Source organism: Euphorbia lathyris, chromosome 2 (genome assembly GCF_963576675.1).
Source record: "Euphorbia lathyris chromosome 2, ddEupLath1.1, whole genome shotgun sequence".
Lineage (NCBI taxonomy): Eukaryota > Viridiplantae > Streptophyta > Magnoliopsida > Malpighiales > Euphorbiaceae > Euphorbia > Euphorbia lathyris.
This window is the reverse complement of record NC_088911.1, coordinates 105,929,090-105,952,626: the sequence shown is the minus strand read 5'-3', so window position 1 is coordinate 105,952,626 and position 23,537 is coordinate 105,929,090. Positions and strand designations below refer to the sequence as shown.

General features: G+C 34.4%; 1 protein-coding gene across 1 annotated transcript; it reads left to right on the top strand.

Annotated features, from left to right (window-relative positions):
* Nucleotides 1–577: 577 nt before the first annotated feature.
* On the top strand, nucleotides 578–6,291 carry LOC136219315 (uncharacterized). Its single transcript, XM_066006681.1, has 6 exons — nucleotides 578–737; nucleotides 857–1,527; nucleotides 1,992–2,432; nucleotides 2,628–3,150; nucleotides 3,869–4,866; nucleotides 5,858–6,291. Exons 2-6 carry the CDS (start codon nucleotides 990–992, stop codon nucleotides 5,911–5,913), a joined length of 2,556 nt encoding a protein of 851 aa, XP_065862753.1. The 5' UTR covers nucleotides 578–737; nucleotides 857–989; the 3' UTR covers nucleotides 5,914–6,291.
* Nucleotides 6,292–23,537: the final 17,246 nt, after the last annotated feature.

The following is a 23,537-nucleotide window of genomic DNA, read 5'->3' as shown; positions in this document are numbered from 1 at the left end:
GCAGTGTCATTTTTAGGTGGCTGCTGATGTGGTCTGTTTTGGTTCCTTTGAGAGTTTCAATTCTTATTGTTATTGACGTTCTGGTTTTGTTTGATGTTCTGATTCTTAATTTTTTTTATGATTGGGTCTAGAACAACAATAGTTTTATTGGTGTTGTTAGAGACAACAAACACCTCTTTTTTTTTTATGTATGAGAAAGTTAAATTTTACTCTCCAAAAACTATTTTTTTTAATGAACTATTTGATACTTCCATTAACCCCTAATATGAAGGTTAGGGTTTGAAGGTTAAATGGAGTAAAAGTTTAACTTTCATTAACCTTTGTTGAGTTTTTTTTTAAGTAAAGGAAGATTAATCAAAATTAAACTTTTTACTTCATTTAACTTCTAAACTCCAACCTCCAAATTGTGTTTAATGAAAGTAACGGAAGAGTTAATTAATTTTGTCTTGATTCTTAATATTCAACTCATTTGCCATTTTCCATATTTGCCAATTGGTCCCTCACATAAACCATTAGGGATCCTCAGAGATCAATAAATTTATTCACCCCTCAAAATATACTGCCTCCTTTTGATATTTGGTCCTTTTCACAAAGTCGCAAGTCCTTTCCATTTCCATATCCAATTATTCGCCGCCAGGAAACAGGTACCCTCTGTGGGAGAGCAACGTCCGCCGATCTGCTCTCGCTCTGTCGTCTCTCCTCTTGACCCTTATTTTTCTTGTGTGGTTGGTGACTTGGTAATACATCGATTCTTTATTTCTCTATTCGATTCCATCCATTCAAATCTTTAAATTTCCCGGTTACACAACTGGAGTTCCAACTCTTTCTTCATTTTTCTTTTTCTTTTTTGTTGCAGAGAATCGCCAATTTACCGATCTATAGTTTAAAGTTTTCGAACCCCAATGACCTTTGGGGTTTAGGGCGCTTTATTGTTGATACAAATCTGTGAAGCATAACTGGTAGCTTATAAATTAGGGTTTTAATTTAGAATGACTGATAGGAGCATCGTCAACACTAACAACGCCCTTGCGAAGCCGATATGGATGAAGCAAGCGGAGGAGGCTAAGCTGAAGAGCGAGGCCGAGAAAGCTGCAGCTGCAAAAGCCGCATTCGAGGCTACATTCAAAGGCGTGACCAACAGACCAGAAAAACCCTCAGATTCTGATTCGGAGGGAGAAGCAGAGGAAGACTTGGCCAATAAGCCTATCGGACCAGTGGACTCTGCGAAGTGCACTGCCGCTGGTGCAGGCATTGCTGGTGGGACTGCTTGCGCTCCCTCTACGTTCATGGTGGTCACAAAGGATGCGGACGGGAGGAAGCTTCCACATGGTGGCGCGCAGATTAAAGTAAAAGTGTGTCCCGGGGTGGGTGTTGGGGGAACAGACCAAGAAGGAATTGTGAAGGATATGGGGGATGGGACTTACACAGTCACTTATGTGGTGCCGAAAAGGGGAAATTATATGGTGAATATTGAGTGTAACGGGAAATCCATAATGGGTAGTCCATTCCCGGTGTTCTTCAGTGCAGGTACTTCTCATTTATACATTTGTTTCTCTCTGTTTATGCCAAATTTATACTGGACATTGTTTACATTCCCAATATGGTTGTTTGAACTTGGTAGTTTACAAACATTTTAAAGTGCCCTTTTTTATTGTCTTCTAATGTTCATGAATGTTACATTCTGGCTGACTTGAGAAATCCCATGGATGGTCTAGGTATAGCAACCTGTAGAAATTATATTGACAATTTATGTTTTGAAAGTAAAAGGTAACATTGCTGGGTAAGGTCTCATGTGGGGTTGGGCGTTTGAAGTGAGACAACAAGTGGGTGGTTTAAATGAAGGCAATGATCTTATTCTGCCAGTTTTCTAACTACTTGCTTCTCAATTTGTACTTCATTTTTCATGGCTCAATATTCCTGCATGTGCCCACGAGCTTTAATAACATTCCATGTGATGGAGCATTTTTTAACATTGAAATACTGGTATGTAGGTACTTCAGCTGGAGGACTTCTGGGTATGGCTCCAGTGTCCACGTTCCCAAATTTAGTTAACCAGACCATGCCTAACATGCCAAATTATTCAGGATCTGTTTCTGGGGCATTCCCTGGATTGCTTGGAATGATTCCAGGCATTGTTGCTGGAGCTTCAGGTGGTGCTGTTTTGCCTGGAATTGGGGCGTCTCTTGGGGAAGTCTGTCGTGAATATCTTAATGGCCGGTGTGCAAAAACTGACTGCAAGTTGAACCACCCACCGCATAATTTGCTCATGACTGCATTAGCTGCAACAACCACAATGGGGACTCTTAGTCAGGTTCCTATGGCACCTTCAGCAGCTGCAATGGCTGCTGCTCAAGCCATTGTTGCTGCCCAAGCTCTTCAAGCTCATGCTTCTCAGGTCCAAGCACAATCTCAATCTGCTAAAGATTTATCTGGTATGTTCATCTCATTTTGTCAGGTTGTGCATATGATTGATATCCATATACAGTTTTTCCTTTTCCATTTCCTTATTCTATTACCGTATTCTTTCTCTCTGCAGTCACTTGTGATTTAATTTGCGTTGATGAATGTTTGTATTTGCTGCTATATTTGTTTTATCTTCTTATCTCTGAGTTTATGCCTTTTGCTAGGTTCAACTGACAAAGCTGCAAAGGAAGATGCATTGAAGAAGACACTTCAAGTTAGCAATCTCAGTCCACTACTAACAGTGGACCAACTGAAACAACTATTTGGCTATTTTGGTAACGTTGTTGAATGTAGCATTACTGATTCAAAGCATTTTGCTTACATAGAATACTCAAAACCTGAAGAAGCAACTGCTGCATTAGCATTGAACAATATGGATGTTGGTGGTCGGCCATTGAATGTTGAGATGGCCAAATCTCTTCCTCAGAAGTCAGTTGCGAATTCTTCTGTATCTTCATCTTCTCTGCCAATGATGATGCAACAGGCTGTTGCAATGCAACAAATGCAGTTTCAACAGGCTTTGATTATGCAACAAACTATGACTGCACAGCAGGCAGCCAATCGAGCCGCAACAATGAAGTCTGCAACAGAGTTAGCAACAGCTAGAGCTTTAGAAATTAGTAAAAAGTTAAAAGCTGATGGATTTGTTGATGAAGAGGAGGAACCAGAAACAAAAAAGAAATCTAGGTAAAGAACATTGTGTTTTACTGTACATATCAGCAGCTCTTGCATTACATATTTTGATTTCTGTGCTATTATTACGGACCATATGGTGTTGATATAGGTGCCTTTTGTAAGGAGTGGTCTTGTATTGTACTTAAATGCACTCTTGTCTTGGTAAACAATCAGCCCCTTATACTAATATATAGAGACTTCTTTTTCCCTCAATTATTGGGGCAATAGTGAACCTCTCCATGTAAGATGGGTTGCTCTGGTTGAATACAATTGAATTGAAATTAAATTAATAGAATTATAATCTAGAATCTAGTAAATTCTTAGTGTATATATAGTTTATATTCTGGTTGTTCTTGGTGCAATTGTTGGTCCACTTCTGCACGCTTGTGTTTTTTCAATTTAATTTTACCATGCAAACGAAGAACTTCATGAGTAAAGATAGTGTGGTTGTGTGAGTGGGGGGATGTTTCAAAACCTTATTGAGATTTGTATTGGTTTCTTATTTGCTATGTTTAATGAATGTCTATTTTCAACCAATAATTTTCTATTAGTGTGTGTGCATTATTGTTAATGTGTTTCTACTTTCTATTGTTCACATATTGCAATTTTGAATTCTCTGGTTCTCAGATGATTGCTTAGCATGTCAATTTAGAAGGAATATAATATTTATACTTACATTCATCTTCTTTTGGTGTTTCTGTCTGCCGCTAACAAATTACTACCTATGAAGGTCACCATCTCCATCTCGAGCTAGGTCCAGATCGAAGTCGAAATCACCTGTTAATTATCGACGTAAGCGAAGATCCCCTTCTTACTCACCTCCTCATCGTTTCCGTAGAGATCGTAGATCCAGGTCGCCTATGAGATCCCACTATTTCTCGAGGTATGATAATGGAAGGCGGTCCTATAGAGGTGGGAGAGATGATAGGAGGGGGGATAGATCATATGGTCATCATTCCTTTATGGCAAGGAGAAATAGAAGTAGAAGTGCAAGTCCTCGAACAAAAAAATCTTATAGATTAAACTCAGCCTCACCAAAACGTCGCCAAGAAAGTTCACCACGTAGGGCAAGAAAATCATCCAATGATGGTTCAAGATCACCGAGGCATCATAAAAGAAGTAGGTCATCCCCTAGAAATGATAGTGATAACAAACTGAGATATAGAAAGCGCTCTAGGTCCAAATCTGTTGGAGATTCTGATGCCGGAGCAAAAGAAACCAGAAATGAGAAATGCAAGCCAGCTGAGAGGAGATCAAGGTCATTGTCTGAGGAAGAGAAGCATAATGGAAGTAAGTCTTCTCCAAGAAGTCCAGACAAAAACGAACCAAATCACAGGAGGTCAAGGTCAAAATCACTGGAAGCTCACAATCACTCTAATGAGAAAGTCAAAGAAACCAGGGATGGAAGATCAAAACATCGTGATAGAAAGAGATCCAGGTCTAAATCTGTAGAAGGGAGGAGGAATTCTGGGGAGAAGAGAAATGAAACAAAAGAGAGAAAGTCAAGGCATCGTGACAGAAAGCGGTCTAGATCAGTGTCTGTTGAGGGTAAGAATCACAAAGGAAGCAGGTCAAACCCGAGAGGTAGGGATGAAAATAAATCAAAACACAGAAGGCACTCTAGATCACGATCTTCAGAAGGCAAGCACCATACCAGTCGCAGGCTGGATGAGAACAGAGATGAAAAATCAAAGCATCTCACCAGAAGATTGTCAATGCCTGATGAAGGTAAGCATTGCAGTTATTATAGAAGTTTAAAGGTGAATAAACTTAAGCATTAAAGGCTCTCGGACTATGGGTTGAATGTGCTGAGCACAAGCATCATTTAGAATATGCATAATTTAAATAGAGTTGAAAGTTAATGCATGATTTCAATGTACTAGATGAAACTGAACATGGCTTTAGGAACAACATTCCATTGTGAGAGACGCAACTAATATGTGTTAATGGATGACCATTAGGAAACCAGGAGTTGATGTGTGACAGTGCCATAGTTGTTAAATCGAGATTCGACTCGTGACTCGAAATCTCATTTTGTGAATCAGGACTCGTGATCAAAATATTAACCATATTTAACTTTAAATATGAGTATAAAAATGCAATTTTAATATCCAAATAGAAATTATATCAAGTTATCATCCAATCACTTAAGTTAAAATTCAAATTTAAGCAATTGATGTATTTAATTTGTGTAATGAAAGAGAGGAGGATGATATTTGGTAATGGAAAATCAAAAGAAACTAGAGAGACAGAACGTTGAAAATCGAAAGATAAGTTAATAACCAATAAATAGAAGAGAAGTTTTGGAATTTGTAAATGAAGAGTCATAATATATTTGAAACCTTTTCTATTTCATAACTGCTGCCGTTTTTTGTGTTTTATAAAATTTGAAGAGTCATTTGGAAACACAGCAGTTCCTTCTGTGTATGTTTTTCAGTTTTTTAAAATTGATTTTTTTTAATGATTCTATGAATCGACTGAATCGGCTGAGTCACCACCGATTCAGGAAGGTTTCGAGTCGTACCATAGATAATGGATAACCATGAGAGGAGTCAGTATGCGTGTGCCAGATTCAAATGGTATGAAAGAAGGTTTATTTTACCTAAATTTAAGCGTTCAAAACTAGCCGCCTTGTGTCAATTAATGTGACTATAATAAACTATTGAATTTCTACATTTTTTTTTCCATTTTTAGCTTAGCATTCTTGATGTATTTGCAGGACAAGAAGAACATGATGAATATCAGAGGAAAACTGAGGTGGATAATATCGACTGAACCCAGGAGAACAACTTTTATATCAGCAGATGCAGATGCAAGTTTTTCCTCAGTATATGAGGGATAATTCGAAGGAAAATGATGCTTTACACATCTTTAAATGGACAAAGCTTACCTAATTTTGGAAGTTTGTTAAGATACATAAACCTAAAATTCTGAGAAATCACCCTTTCATAGGTGAAGGGTGGTTCTTATAGAATATTCGTTAATGTTTCTTTGGTCTTCAGATTTTTCTGCTTGTAGTTGGCTTATAAATGTGCGGAATTTGTGTTTGTTCATCTTTTGCAGGTCCACTTATAACAGATACAAACTAGGGTTTGAGGCATGTTTTGACCTCGATATGGATTAAATATTTCAGGAGTTCAGCTGTTATCTTCACCAACCATTCAATCTTTGTAGCAAGCTTCTATTTCTGCTAGATGTATGTTGGACTACTTCCTTTACTGTTGTGAACTAGTTGATAAAAATGTTTGCGTGAATGATATTCCTCTTTTTTTTTTTTTTTTTTTTTTTTTTTTTTTTTTGCTGAAACTGTGCATAATATATCCATTTGAGCTAGAATTTTAATTGTATCTCAACTTCTGGTGGTTTATTAGTCAACAATCTAGTTAATCCATAAGTGTCCTTTGGTTGAGGTCATCAGCTTGGTCATGTATGATGAAGTGGAAGCTCAAAACTGAGATGTCTCCCCATCCTTCCCTCCTCTTTTCAAATGAAATGGTTATGTTTTGGATCTAACATGTATGGTCTTGTGCCATAGAACATTGTAAACTTGTAGTATGTATATGGTAGGCTGGTCATAGAATCGGCTTTATTTACCTTTGATGGTTTGGTGGGCATGTCATCTCCCAAATGCATGCAGGTCTTGCGTGGTATTATCATTGGAGCCTCTGAGGATCATCTGTGTGGCATAGATGAAAATTACTGATGCAAATAAAGGTATGCATACAGTAATCTAGGGAGCTTATGTGTTAAGCTTTCCATCCATCTTGGAACTGTTGAGAGTAAATTGGGTTGGTTTATCTTAAGTGTGACACTATGTTATAAACCTTTTGTCTTACTCCTTTGCCCATCTTTTTTTCTTCTTTTTCCCCCTTTATTTTTTTTTTCCTTTTTACTTTCCAAGGTATTCTCTTGGTTACTGAAGCTACTTTTGAGGTCCAGTGAGACCAGATGTTGCTGGGACGAATAGCGTTGCAATTGCACAAACTTGAGTCTGAAGAATTTGGCTGACTTTCTCTAAAATATTATGGTGAAATGCAGATTTGGTTTTTGACAGGTAATTTTTCATTTAATTTTGGGTGTGAAACTGTTGTGTCAAGAACTTTGGTCATGCATTATCTTTTTATGCTGATAAATTAATAATTTGAGTCTCCATATATGGCTTGAACTTTTCTATTCAGTCATTTATCAACTAAAGAAATTTGAAATGACATTGCTTTCTCTACTGCCATTTTCTCTATTCACATGAGAGTTATATTTTTTTAGCTCTCCAAATATTTATTTTGGGATGGGTTATCATGGTATTAGAAAGGGCAGAGTTCCTTTTGTTTGTTAAAATTGCTTTAGGCTAATGTAGAAATGAAAAAGATTCAGTTTATTTACATTTAGGTAGACTTTTTGAAATAACATTCAGGCAAAGAAACAATCGTGTCAGTAGGCATGTCAATTTTTGCAATTATGGGAACCATGTAGGTTCTTAATCTTGGAGAAATTATTAGCTGCTATAATGACCCCCATAAGACTCCTTTATGTATGTTTATTCTAATTCTACCAGTTTATCTTTTGCCTGGATTTTTCGACCATGGATAGAAGTTGGGTTATTTTTCTTTCCTCTTTCTTTCCCTCCCCGATTCTTGGTAGGATGGCAATGGATTATTGACGGTAGGAGAGCTGAGACATTCATATTATATTGTGGAGGGGACTATACATGGAGCAACTTTTTTTTTTTTTTTTCCTTTTTTTTTTCTTTTTCTTTCAGCCTGCTGGCTGCTGTGCGAGGACTTCTCTGGTGAAGAAAACGTGCTGAGATACTAAAATCTTTCTGTGGCGTTGAAACATATGCTCTCTGTGTTGTTGTTTTTCTTTTTTCTTTTTGAAAAGCTGGACTTATGTTTTGGAGACACTTTTGGATTGATAGTAATCTAGTCTTGCAGCTGTATATCTCACTCTGCGTCTAAATGCATAATCGAGTGTCTTGTGGGTGCAAGACTTAAAATGCACAATCAAACATATCCTTTTAAAGGATCAAATATCTTATTTTTAATGGTCCAACCTGAATGACTATTAATGTGTATATGCTATATGATGAAATTATCACTACGTGCCATTATTTCTTTAATGTGATTCAAATGATGGTAGAAATGTGGGTTTTGAACCAAAATATAGAGGCAGTTGGAGGGGAGGGTCTTAGGATTTCTTCATCGTCATGCTTTCATTCGCTTTGTAGAGTCAAGTGAAGAACCTATGTTGTGTTCTTGGGTATTTTCTTTTTGGATGAGAAACCTATAATTTAATAAGGGCGGAGCGGATGGAGGGCTGGGGATATTTCAACATCGTCAGCTATGACTATATGAGTATTTTAGTTTCTCATTTTCAATAGCATACCAATTAATTTTACCGCCTCTCTGTTCTGCATAGCACTAGAAGAATTCAATTAATATACAACACTATAAGATGTTGACTATACATTTATTTTCTCTAGAGATACTGTGAAAAATTCTTTAAGATTGTGAAGCTGAAGCAATCTAACTTTTGTTTCTTCCACTATATGCTATTTTCTAGCTGATTATTTGTCAAGCATTTGAACAATGAACTTTGTTGGCTTTCAGAAAATAGTAAATAAGTATCAAATTTTTGAATTTTGTGAAGTTTTGCTTTTCTTGATTTTGGTTGAATATCATGTTGCTTTCTACTCATCTAATTGCAATGCTAAACTTATTGAGCAAAAAAGATACATAAGAATGATTTGCCTTTATAGTTCCAGTTTGAGAGCTTCATTTAGTAGATTGAGAGTTGTTTTAGCTGGTAATAAAAAAAAAATATATAAAATAAGTTATGAAGAGTTTGAAGGAAGATGTCATTAGATTAGGAGGAGGTTGTTCAATATTAATTTAGAGGAGGGTAATGCAAATAGTAAGTTGATAATTAATAACGATATAGTAATTTCTTGCAATGATATGAAACCAAACGAGGGGAATTTATATGTTCTCTGAGGATCTCACCCAAAAAAGGACTTGTGGCGTCCATGTCAGTGATATGGGGTCTTTGAGCGTCCAGTCCCCTATAATAGAGGTAAAGCCAGGATTGAGAATTAAGGGGTGCAAAATTAAACAAGATCCGATTAATTGATAAATTTGTTGGTTTGATAGAACTGACTTGTTAATTCGAAAACTACACGAATATTTAAAATAATTATTATATTTTCTCATGTTTTACATCATGTCATCAATGATGGAGCGAGGATTTTTATTGTGGGTGCAAAATTACGTTAACTGAAAACAAATTGAAAATTAGATTAATTGAAATTAGTGAACTAATGTATTAGGTTAGGTTAATCAAAATTAATGGTTTCAGTTTTTAGTTCCCAAAGCCCAATAAACTGATAAAAATTTATACTCTTTCCATTTCAAAATAATTATTATATTTGATTAATTTTTTTATTTCATATTATTTGTTAGGTTTAGTTTTCAAGGTAATTTTTTCTTATTTTACTTTTATTAATGAATTTAATATTAATTATACTTTTTGTTATTATAAGTTTTCAATATATAGAGAGTATGGCACAAAAAATGAGAATTAGTAATAAAAAGATTTATTTTTGTGCAATAGAGGGTGAAAATCGATATCGAATAAGAGTCAACAAATTTGATCAAGTGCAAATTTAATACTTTTATACTGATTATTTGTAATTAGATTAGTAGTAGAATAAACATTTTAAACACCTAGATAAATTTTTTTTTTTTGTAATTAAGTAGATTTAATTATTAGTATTTTAATAGTTATTTTTTTTTTTGTAATTGTATTACTAATTCACTAAATATTTTAGACATAATTGATATTTGGAAGGTTGATGTAAGTTATATAATAGTCAAACATTTTCAGAAAACGTCTTCTTAAGCAATTATAAGTGTTTAGTAATTATTCATAAATTAGTTGGTAAAACAACTCCTCACAAATCCTTGGATCATTGGTTCGAGTCCTTTAGTTGTCAAATTTTCAACGGGTGTCAACATAGTTGAGATGTCTTGCCTTCTACTTCCGGCTTCCTCATCTTGAATAAAAAAATAGTCAAATCAACCTTTTCAAATTTTCGATATGAAGGGGGTGAAATTGATTTTGTTTGAAAATATTAGGTATAAATTTGTACGATTTTATACGTTAAGTTCAAATTTGCAATTCCTTGAATACTTTAATGTCAAATTTTGCCTTATCCCGTGAAACAACCCACAAGTCCAAAAAAATTAGATTGATGTTTTGTGAAATTTACAGTTAACTGTCAATCAATTTTTCAGTTAAACAATATTTCTGATTTAGTCAATTTGCAAAGTTAAATTTTGTATTCTGAGTAATTTGAAAATCGATTTAGTTGCTCTAAATTGTTATATTTTGAAGTAAATAATCAATGACTGAATTTATAAACCGTATAAAACATATAGTGATTATTTAATCTGCTGAAAAAAGTTGGCCACCCAGCTGGAGCTTTTAGAGCAACAAAGTATTAAATGAATTTGGCATAATTCCAAGCCTGAGAATCTACATCCAACAATAAACTTTGGGACCCTCACACCACAAGAAGTAAATATAAGGTCCCAAAATATTTATAATTTCTATGATTGATTTATCAAATCAAAGCGACAAAAATATTATTATGGTCCATGAGCCTCTAATTATTTATTTGGGTAATGCTATCGAAAAAGTTAGAATAGAATAGATAAATCAGAAAAAATGACTAATTTAACTCTATACACAGATAAATAGATAATTATTTATTTGATTGCAGTTGCTTATTTTGTAAGGTTTTTTACCTTTCCTGTTTCTTGTTGTACTTGTTCTTTTCGTATCTAATGAAGATATATATGCATTTTCATCAAAAAAAAAAAAAAAAAAAACTAAGTTTATCTTTTATGATCAGTTCAATAGATTTTTTCTAATAACTTCTTGTATTTTAAAATAAATTTTCGTGGTTTCAAAAAAAAAAAAAAAAAATAAATAAATAAATTTTCGTTGAATAATTATATAAAATTTTAACTTTTAATTTTCAGTTGGATTTTTTATATGTTACTATTAATTATAGTTTCTAAATTTAATAAAAAAACTGAAATCAAATTTATTATTTTTTGTTTTTCGTTTTTATTTATACATGTGCATAAATAAATGAGATAAATTACAAATTTCGCTCTATAGTTATTGGGAAGAAATGATTTACGTGTAGTGCAATATTGAGTCCAATGTTTACTAGACGGGTACCATTTCAAACATTCATATGCTCATATATGAGTACAAATTTGCAATCCCGATAATGTAAGCATTTTTACCTAGTAAATATAGAAGTACGGCCAAGTTATGCACTACGAGGAAGAGGCAGTGGCCAATACATAATTATTCCGTTGGGAGGACCAATTTTACACGAACGTGCGTTAAATTTTTTTTTCCTAAATCGAACTTGCTTAATTTATATATATATATATGTGTGTGTGTGTTATAATCTGATTGGTCCATAACCAATTTTTACGAAACAATGTAAAACTTTTCAAATTTAAGCTAGATTTGGATTACAAAAGTAAAATTGAGTCGTTTTGAACAAATTTAGAGAAATTTTACCGCCTATCATATATTAATCAAGTTGGATTTTGTAATTAAATATAAACTCAATGAGTTAATTAACCATTTCGAACCTTAATTTTTTGGAAACAGGGGGGTGAAATCATCCATAATACATAGTTCCAACTGTTGGGTTGGGGGGGGGGGGGTGCGGAAACCATCCATGGTAGAGGTGGTTTCGGCCACCGGGGGCCTGCACTTGTTTCTACCCCTGGATTTGTCTCCCGCTTCGTAGGGTCGTGAAGGCTAATAGAATCAGCTCTGATATCAATGACGCATAGAAGAGGCCGACAGAGTGGATATCTAGCATGCTTCAACCACATATCCTCACGGGTAAAATCCATGCATGTCGAGATAGCCATAGACGCCCTTGATAAGGGAACCACTTGCCAACCCCTCCGACAGAGCTACTATACCAACCCACCTCTCACGTTCTAGGAGCTCATGATCGTGGGGCAGAGTTTCGTTCGCTATGACGATAGTATGCGGCCATCGGACTATGAAGAGCGTGAGGAGGACAAAAAAAAAAGTCTAAGAGACAACTGACTCTGGGTTTTGATAAGAAAAAGACTCCGAAAAAGTTGAGGTTCCTTATCAGGCAGTGCTATCTATGCGCGTTGAAGGCTAGTAAATATGAATGTGATATCATTATTTAGGGAGGAAGAAGCTTTTGGAAGCACAGACTGAACATCTAAGTGAGAGGAGTGGAGGATCCGACATGGTCTAAAACCGAATCTAAAAAATATTCACATATGTTACTATATATATATTGAGTAGGTCATACTGATAACATCGAGATATTATTTACGGGACTGAAGGGGATATTAACCAAAACGACAACGTATTCAGACGATCAGGAGAGCTATGGAATATCAAACAAGCTACCAAAGTGGCAAATCACATAGATTCCACCACACGCTATCCGTAGTCAAACCTATGGGAGACCCGCCATCATGCCTCGATCCGCCCGTTGAAACGCTGAGCTGATTCCCAATAAAGGCAACTAATAACCCATTAATGAGCTAACGGTCATACTTGAATAAAATCAGTAACCGCCATTAATGAGGCATTAATGGAGACTTTCTAGTTACCTGGAGTTACGACTACATGATTATAAATAGCTTGCATTCCAAGCTATTGAGGTACACATTCACGCTCTCCTAAACCCTACTTTGTCATTACCGTTTATTCTTTTATTATATACTGACTTTGGCATCAGAGCTTCCCCCCGCCGAACCCAACGGCGCCCCCCGCAGGGAAGGAATCCGATCAAGAGTTCAACACCAGTCATCACATACTATAAAGTATGTAAACATGAACTAGCTTGGTTTATGGACACGTGTAATCCTATATTTATCTGTGTATGTATGAACAAAAAGAAAAAGGGATAATATGCAAAAATACCCCTAACATTTATAGTTAGGAGCAATTTTACCCTTAACGTTTAAAACGATTCAATTTTATCCTTAACGTTTAAAATGATGCAATTTTACTCCTAATGTTGGTAAGTTGGATCAATTTCATACATTATTATAAAATGCAGATATTTTGTTCCTTATTCTACATCAATTGCACGTCTGTTGATTCTAAAAAGGAGATTTTATATTTTTTCTAATTTAATAATAGAATTGAAGATATTTTTTTAATATATATTCTGCACCAATTAAAAATATTCAAATATCTCGCCGAATTTTTTTGTCCAATTCATACAAAATGCAGTATATTTTTTTTAATCTTTTTTCCATATTTAATCATATGCTTGTGATCTGTTACTAATGAATGATAAAATGACGCACATGTGAATTGTAGATGACAAGATTCATGACCGATAAGACAATTTGATGAATTATTTCTCAGATTGATCCAATTTGCCAAACTTAAGGGCAAAATTACACCATTAGACGTTAGGAGTCAAATTGTGTCTAGCTGTAAACGTTAGGGTATTTTTGCACCTTATTCCAAAGGAAAAACCATAAATTTTAATTTACTTTTTTGTTTGATTTATAATTTTAATTAATAACACATTAAGATTCTAAAATAAAATAAATTTCAAAATTTTTATGGAAAATGTCCAAATTTGAGATGATAATTATGTAATGGGAAATCGTAAAAAATATAAGAAACTATTTCTTTTTTTTTTATAAAAATATAAGAAACTATTCAAATGTACTGAAACGGTTATATAAAATGAAAACAATAAAATTTTGTTTTTATAGGAGAAAAGTAAAGATAATGAAAAGATAAGAAAAAAAAACTTTAACAATATACACTTATGCTTCGTAAACTGCTAAAAACGTAATCAAGATGCAATTAATAATAGTTATAAGATTCTTAGTTACTTTTATCTATAAAAATATTGTACTGGGTAAATTAGTCTTTTTTGTTATATTCTAGCCATTCTAACTACAATTTTTCTATCCAAATGTCTTTACCGTATTTATTTTACATTAAGCTTTTATTTTTATTTTCCAGTTTAAGGGTGCAATCTCATGCTCTAAAAAGTAAATAAAGTTATATATATATATATATTCATGCAAGAATTGCTATTTATAGCAATTTGACAATCTAATTTTACTACCTTAATGTGAATTTGGTAATAAAATTCAATCATAAATTGCTTCCCTTTTGAACTGAAGCCCTGTACTAAGAAGCTTTAATATTATGTTAATAAAATAGTTAATCCAAAAATTTGAATTAAATAAGTAAAATTTAAGATAATTTATTCTCTAATTGTAGATAAATATTACCATAGCGTAAACTACAATACAAAGTATCATTGACTCTAAACTTTATACTATAAGGCAAATTGCAAATTATCCAAAAAGAATACTGCGCAATTTGTAGCAACTTAGGAAAAGTCGCTACTTTCAAACTATTAGCAAATTATTAAATGATAAGAGACTTTCAAATTATACATTGACCTTCAACTCTATCCAATTGATTCAAATTAGCTCCCAAATTATTATTATAGATTTTTTTTTCTTTTTTTGAGAATTCCAATCCATTTACCTGACTTTTTTTTATACAATAAATACAACATTAATTTTAATTTTCTAATTTATCTTTATCCCTGTTTAGTAAAGAGCTTTTTGGAATAAAATTAGAGGTTTGAGTCACTTTAGAGATTTTGACTAGTCCAATCTTTAATAGTGATGTTTGATGGAGAGAGGTTTGAAAAAGCTTATTGAGTCTAAAAAGATAATTTTGAAAAAGCTCATAGGAGCCTTTTCAATTAGCTTATTGCTTCATATCTTTTATAGGATATTTTTATCCATATTTGCTACCATCTAACCCCAAATAACCCAAATAAAGACTTTATCGTATCCTTATTTGTCATTTTATACAAACAGCTATTAACAATCAGCTAATTTTTACCAAACAAGTTTACACACTCAGCTAATCAAATCATCTAACCAAAAAAATAATCAACTATCAGCTCTTGCAAAGAACAAAACATTTAACTCAGTTTGATTTGATTCAACCAATCAAATTTAACTAACTAGATTAAACATTTTTGGGAGTCTTGAAAATAAGAGTTAATTTATTCCTTCTCTACCTACCATTAAACAGACCTGTTTTTTTTTTGGGTGGTGAAAGTAAGGGAAGTGGCAAATTTTTAATTGAAGGCGTGGTACATGGGAAAGGGAAGGCATCCCAACTATGTTGGCACCCCTAACCGCAGACCCAAACCAAATTTATTAAAAAGAATAAAAGAATACAAAAGTTGAGTAGTGAAAACAGAAAATTAGGCAAAACGATAAACATGTCGCTTGCTAAAATTACATAAATAAGCTGATGCGCAAAATTCAGGGATTGCTTCCCACCAATGTTCCCCATTACTTGTATGCCAGAAATTAGCCAAACGATCTGCGACCTGGTTACCCTCTATATAGATGTGTGTAACCGCTAAAGTCATGGAGGAAGCTTGTCTTAAACATTTCAACCAGTCCAAGCGAATGGTCCAATGGACTAACCCGGTGCCACCACGTAGAAGTCTAACCACGTAGACCGAATCACTTTCGATGATGCGTCCATCCACGATTATAGGCCACGTTTATGCCATAGATTGCAGCAACAAGCTCAGCAACATATGGGAAGGACTGTGGGATTGGGAAGGCAAACGCACCTAATAAGTGTCCATTCTCGGCTCGAAAAATCCCCCCCGCCACCTGCAGGGCCAGGACTGCCAATGACCGAGGCGTCTGAGTTTAATTTGATCCACCCGGAAGGAGGAGACTACCAGCAGACCGGGATTACTCTAGGGGCTCTATGCAGCCGCTGACTTAGCCCAAGCTCGCTAATAACATGTAATTCAGTCACGGAGTTCCACATTCCTCCCGTGGTGAGCCTGTTTGATTCGCGGATCAGGTCCTAGAGGCGTCGCAGCGCAAGGTGTATATTAGGCTTTTCATCGTCGAATACCGCTTTGTTTCGGAGCCACCAGATTAACCACAATGCACTAACGATAGCAGCCGCCCATAATGTTGCAAACTTTGGACTAAAACGTTGCAACAAGGCTGTGTTAATTAGAGCTGGTAACGTGGAATCAACGCAAACCTGTCGTCCGAAGAGCGAGCCAATCCCAATCCATATCTGCTTGGAGAATTGACAGGTGATAAAAATGTGATCAGCCGTTTCCTGCGAGTTGCCACAAAGACTACACCGGGAGACAATTGAGATTCCTCTCCGACACATCCTATCATGAGTGGGAAGGTAGCCGAGGCACTCCCGCCAGCAGACCATCGACCGTGATGGAGGGATGGCGTGTTGCCATATAAACTGACACCAACGTTGATTTACTTTCGGGGGCCTTAACCAAGCATAGAGGAGCTTAGCAGATAGGCAGCCGGTCACCGATGGCTTCCAAAAACAAGTGTCAACTGGGTCTGAATCCTTCATGACAGTTATAACTCTATCCAAAACGTCATCCGGGGTAGTCCAGACCAACCATTTTCAGTGATGAAATCCCCTGTCGTCTCTTTACATTTTCGTTTTTATGCTTCGCTTAGACCAACCTAATACGCAACCGTGGGGAAGATCCAATTGCCATTCCAGAAGTTCAAGTTCGACTGTGAGCCAATCCGCCAGAAGCAATGATCGCTTAGCAGCTTGTGCACCCAGTTCGACCCCCATATAGTCGAATTAACCACAACACGAGGCAAACCTGCAACGCTAATGAAGCGGGAGCGAAGCAGATTAAAGCAAAGCACATTCTCTTGAATTATGCCCCAAGCAAGTTTGCCAAGAAGTGCAGTATTGAGAGTGCTGATGTAAAAATACTTCAAATCTCTAAGAGCAATTTTATTTTTAAGGTTTAAAATGATACAATTTTACTCTTAAGATTGGTAGTAAAAAGTAAATTTACTCATAATATTGACAAGGTCAATTTGAGAAATAAATAATCAGTATGTCTTCTCAATCATGAATCTTTTCATCTACACTTCATATGTGCGTTATTCTATTACTTATTATAATAACAGATCACAAACATATGAATAGACGTGAAAAAATAAAAAAGAATAGTATATTCTATTTTGTACGAGTTGGATAAAAATTTAAATATTTCATCGAATTTAAAAATATTAATCTTCAATTCTACTATTAAATCATAAAAAAATGTGCTTTTTTAGAACTAACTGTTATGCAACTTGTGCATAATAAGGAACAAAATATTTTTGTTTTATAATAATGCCTGAAATTGTCCAATTTGGCAACATTATGAGTAAAATTGCTATTGACTGCCAATATTAGAGATAAAATTACACAATTTTAGATGTAAGCTTGCTTCCAACTATCAATATTTGAGATATTTTTGCATATTATCCTAATAATATAAAAAATGGAGGAAGGGAGGGGTATTTATCATTTTAAGTTTTCAAAGTATTTTTTAATTTAAACTATATTAATGAGTTTAATATATATATATATATATATATATATATATTTTAAAAAAATTGCGCAATGCGCTTACATTAAAGAAGAAAGAAAAATCCCCACTAGATCTGGATGTGATTCGAACCCATGACCTCCCAAGACATAGGTAAGCTCTCAACCACTAAGCTAAGAGCTTCACCACAAGTTTAATATTTTTTTGTTACTTAATTACTCCTTTAACTTCGCTCTACTTTAATTAAAGTGTATCAATAAATTTTTAAAATCCTTCAACATCCTCTCATACTCTGTTGGATAACACTAGTTAACATATTAAAGAGTACTTTAATTTAATGAATATTATAAAGTAAGGATTCATCAACAAAAAAAAAAGGATAAATGGTATTTAAGTCTAATGTGTATAAAAGGTTATTAAATTGAAGTCTCTTCTGGTAACGGACGCCGCGATTAGGTTTGCTCTGTAACCTTACCACCGCTCGTTTGATTCTAGTGTGAGTTGTCTCTCCATCCGATGAGAGAGAGTCTCAGATGGTACTTTAAGCGGTTGAAGTTGGTTGTGGTCAGGTGGGAGTCGCGATTGAAGGAAAGATGGAGGCAATAATGGAGTCGCTAGCCATTACGCGGGGGGGGGGGGGGAGCTGATGTTCTCAAGTTAGTGGTTCTGTAGGGACTATCGACAGTGATGGATACCGGTTTTGTGTACCTGGGACGATTTGTGATAGACAAGGCTCTTAACTTCACTGTTTTTAAAAATCGGCTTGCCATGCTCTGGAGGACATGTCGGGGGATTAACATCGAGGAGGTGAGTACTAATTTATATTCGTGTGAATTTTTTTATCCGGTGGATAGAGATAGGGTGCTAGCCGTGGGTCTTTGGACCTTCAATGACTATGTGTTGATTATGAATTGTTGGTACTTGGGACTAAGTCCAGAGGTTGTTGAGTTGTTTGAAATGCTAATTTGGATTCAGATTCACAGGTTACCAGCTGAGGTAATATAAAAAAAAAGGTGGGGAAACAACTGGGAGACTTTATTGGTCTTTTTCAGGAATATGATGTGAATAATAATATTGGATTTCACAAACAATATATGAGGATGCAGATTCTAGTTGACAGCCAAAAACCTTTGAAAAGGTTTAAGAAAATTAAGAAAGCTTGAGACGAATGGTCTCTTGTTGTGTTTAAATATGAACGATTGGGAGTATTTTGCTATATTTGTAGATTGTTGGGTCACACTTATATATATTGTGACAAATTGTTTGAATTGCTTGGTAATGTAGTTTCTAGAGAATGAGCCCGGGGGGGGATGGCTGAAGGCTCCAATCCGAAGAGGAGGGGATCTGGATGGGGCACGGTGGCTCTGGGAGGAGCGTGGAGAGGGAGGACTAAATTGGGGTATGAGTGGTAATGGAGGGCAGGGTAATACTAGGCTTGGGATTTTGAGGGATATTTCTGACATTCCCAGGGGTTCTACGGGTAAGGGAAAAATTACTGGGGTGAAACATCTCATTAAGAAGTGGTCATTTCACCATTGTTGGGTCACCAAATTTTGGCGAGCTCTGTAATGCAGGTTCGCTAGACATTATAAATTGTATAAGTTAGAGCTGTCGTGGGTTGGGAAATCATATGACAGTTCGATCCTTGAAAGAGCAGGTACATTTCCAAAAACCAGATTGTATATTTTTGATTGAGATATTAGCCGAAGATCATTATATCACTGCTTTTAAGCAACAGTTACAGTTTAATGGTTGTTTTACGGTTGATAGGAATGGTAGAAGTGGAGGTTTAACATTGTTGCGGAAATCTGGGGTTAATGTACTTGTGACGAGTTATGCTTACTTTCTTTTTAATAAAATAAGTATTATTTTATCCATTTTTATTATTGGGTTAATTTTACATTTCATCATTCAATAATGAAAAGATATAAAGTAATATTTCCTTTATCAAAATAAAAATAATCATAAAAGGCACATGCTTACAAATTGCAAATTATCCAAAAAGAAGACTATATACACATTCGATAACTTTCAAACTATTAGCATAGATATCAAAATAATGAATGATTTATTGTACATTAACCCTTCTAAGTGGATGGGTGGATCCAATTGATTCAAAATACTAGTATGACACCTCACATTATTGGTGCATTAATAATATATTACACTTTAATAAATAAAATACAAATATTATATAGTTAATCAATTTAATATTTTTAATGTATTAAATTATTGATTATATAATATTAAATTATTAAGATGATTCCTAATTTTAATCATTTATTTAACAGATAAGTAGAAAACAAAAAATTCTATAATTTTAGTAAGAGCAATTTTATTTTTAAAGTTTAAAATATTTAAAATTTAAAATAGTGCAATTTTATTTTTAATATTGGTAATAAAGAACAAAATTACTATTAATATTGACAAATTGATTCAATTTAAGAAATAATTCATCAAACTGTATTTTCAGTCATGAATTTTTTCACCTACACTTTATATGTGCATTAATTTATTACTCATTATAGTAACAGATCACAAACATATAAATAGGCATGAAAAATATTAAAAAGAAAAAAATTATATTGTATTTTGTACAAGTTAGATAAAAATATTCAAATATTTTGTCGAATTTAGAATCTCCAATTCTACTATTAAATCATAAAAAATATATTTTTTTTAGAACCAGCTAATAAGTAATTGAAGTAGAATAAAAAATAAAATATTTGTATTTTATAATAATGTTTGAAATTGACCCAATTAACCACATTAGAGGTAAAGTTTACTCTTGACTGCCAATATTAAAAGTAAAATTATACCACTTAAAAAACGTTTGAGATAAAATTACCCCAATCGATATTAGAAGTATTTCTTTTTACCTTATCCTTTCTTTAACCTAATATTGTTCATGTTGTGCGGAATTAACGAAAGATAAATAATAAATTAATCGAAAACACAGATTACGTGGTTCACCAACGTTGTGTTGGCTACTCCACGGGCAGAAGGAGAATAATATTATTAGGAGGCAGAAAAACAGATTACATGATTAGGTTTATATAATGAGGTATTCATAATACCCAATCTAACCTAATCCAACTAGGAACCCATGATCCCAATCCAACTAGGAATCCATGATCCCAATCCAACTAGGAACCCATGCTAGTGCAGTAGGAAGCTTGATGTATGCAATGGTCTGCACTGGACCTGATATTGCATAGTCTGTTAGTGTTGTTAGCAGGTTTATAGGAGAACCTGGAAAGCTATTTGCAGTCTACAGTGACTTTGTCTCTCAGATAAAATTACTATTTAAAACGTTCACAGATAAAATTACTATTGATATTTTTTTACCTTATCCTTTATTTAACCTAATACTGTTCATGTTGAATTAAACATCTTACAACCAAATCAATCTCCCGCAAATCCAAAATTTCAGCTGTTTGTAACACACGGAGGGCACCACAAGTGCCTGATCAGGCGCGTGAATTACACACGCCTGATTTGGCGCTTGAGGTGCCTCAATCAAAAAGCAATTCTGCTTTTTGAAATAGGTTATTTCCTATTCTGATCCATGGCCAATTACATATTTGGTCCCTGCATATAAAATTAATATTTTTTTTCCTCCATAAAAGTTTAAATAACAAGCTCTCTCTAACGGGGTATTACTTATCTTTGTTACTTTTATCCCCAAAACCACAATGGTTATAACTTACCATTATGGATGAGCTTACTACTTTTGAGACACCGACAACACTAGTCATTCTTTATCTTTTACTTTTGGCCTAATGCTTCTCCAGCCTCCTAAACTTGTCCAAATTGGTCACTTTACCCCCCAACTCATCGAATGTCTCATTTACCCCTTTAACTCCATAAAAGTGGTATTTCTCACCCCCTCAACTTATCCATTTATCCCTCCAACTCATAGAATGTTCTATTTACCCCTTTAACTCCATAAAAGTGGTATTTCTCACCCCCTCAACTTATCCATTTATCCCTCCAACTCATAGAATGTTCTATTTACTCCTTTAACTCCATAAAAGTGGTATTTTTCACCCTTTACAATTCGTTATGGAAGCCTAAATTGCTAACTTTTTTTAAACGTTAAACCTATATTTATGATATTTTGTAAGTGGAACCTAAATTGATACTTCCCCAAAAATCATAGGCTTATTTTGGTACATTAACTTGTTTGTATTAATGTTCTTGTTATTTGTATTTTTTATTCGTTCTTTCTCTTTTCAACTTTTTTGACTACTATAAATGGATAAGAAATACCATTTTTATGGAGTTAAGAGGATAAATAGGATCATAAGTGGTGAGAAATACCACTTTTATGGAGTTAAGGGGGTAAATAGGATATTCGATGAGTTGAGAAGGGGTAAACTGACAAATTTGGACAAGTTAAGGGGGTGAGAAATACCATTTTTATGGAGTTAAGGGGGTAAATAGGATATTCGATGAGTTGGAGGGGTAAAATGACCAATTTAGACAAGTTAAGAGGGCTGGAGAAGCATTAAGCCTTTACTTTTTTTGAAACTCAATCTTCGTTCATTGGAGCAAAAATTAACCCAAAATTGAAAAGGAAACAAAAAAGGCAGACATAATTTGCCATATTAAGTAGAAATATTATATACACTTTAAATGCATAAATTGTTAATTAGTTTTCGTAATAATGATGGTGGGGAATAATCTTTGAAAAAACAGGTGAAATTACGTATAGAAAACGATATACATAAATTATAATAGTGAATCTATATATGGATCAAGTCAAAGTCTACCTTGTGTCCACAACTTATACATTTATACTTAAAAAAATAAATCAAAAATTAAACTTAGATTAATTTATAACTATCAACGATAAAAATAAAATAATTCAATGAATATAATTTTAATATTTTTCTTAACAAAATAAGAGAAAATTTAAAGCTAGGAAAGTGATGACGACATCTTGTGCTCGTACGTGGGGCAAAAGATAGAACCCGTGGAGCGTGAGTCTAATGCTAAGAGGGGAGGAAGAGAACTATGCGTAGAAGAGACCACTAATCTAGTCCACGCGAAGCGTGTTATAAGACAAACGGAGCGTGGATGAATGGTTCGAGAAGGGAATGAAGATGCAGCTGACGAGGACCAGTTCCAGAGGCCCACTCACGCGGAGCGTCCTTCAAGGCACGCGAAGGGTGAGATAGTTAAAGCAGTCTTCAACGTCAAGCAAAGAAGAGGGGAAAGACTAGGGTTAAACTTTATCCACTTGACTGCCTTGCCCTTGCCTCTTTTTATTTCCTTAATTTACTCCTTAATTGTCTCCTTCTATTTCCTTAGTTTCACTCCTTAATTTACTTCTTGATTGCCTCTTTCTATTTCCTTATTTTAATTCCTTAAATTACTCTTTTTAATTCCTTAATTTACTCTTTTAAGATTACCCCAATCTACCATTATTTATACCTTTTAATTAATTATGTAGTTGCCCTTTTGTGTAATTTGTTTTAGGGTTTTTGAGATACTATAAATACATCCCTTTCTTTATGATCAAGACAACTTTTATCAATCAATTTTATTATCTTCTTCATTGAAGCTTGTTAGGGTTTTCAACCTCAATAATAGGGGATCTATGATTTCCTACGGATTTTCGACCGTAAAACCGGGATTCACTCCTTCAAGTTCAGCTTGAGAAGAAAACATCTTTGTTAGTTTACGATTAAAACTAACACGTTCCGAAATAATTTGTATCATTTGGTATCAGAGCCGATCGTTTTCCTAACAGAGACTTCTTTCGACTATGGTTCAACCAAGCTTTTCACAATTATTAATGGAGTATACCTCCAAGAGCCTTGAAGAATGGCAAGCCGAAGTAAGAGAGATAGATCTAGAGCTTGCCAAGACGATGAAAAAGACAAGAGAGAACTTGGAGCAAGAGGAG

Coding starts and splice junctions, on each gene's coding strand:
- LOC136219315 (XM_066006681.1), top strand. CDS start 990: ATGACTGATAGGAGCATCGTCAACACTAACAACGCCCTTGCGAAGCCG. Junction 2,433..2,627: donor ATCTGCTAAAGATTTATCTG/GTATGTTCATCT, acceptor GCCTTTTGCTAG/GTTCAACTGACAAAGCTGCA. Junction 4,867..5,857: donor ATTGTCAATGCCTGATGAAG/GTAAGCATTGCA, acceptor ATGTATTTGCAG/GACAAGAAGAACATGATGAA.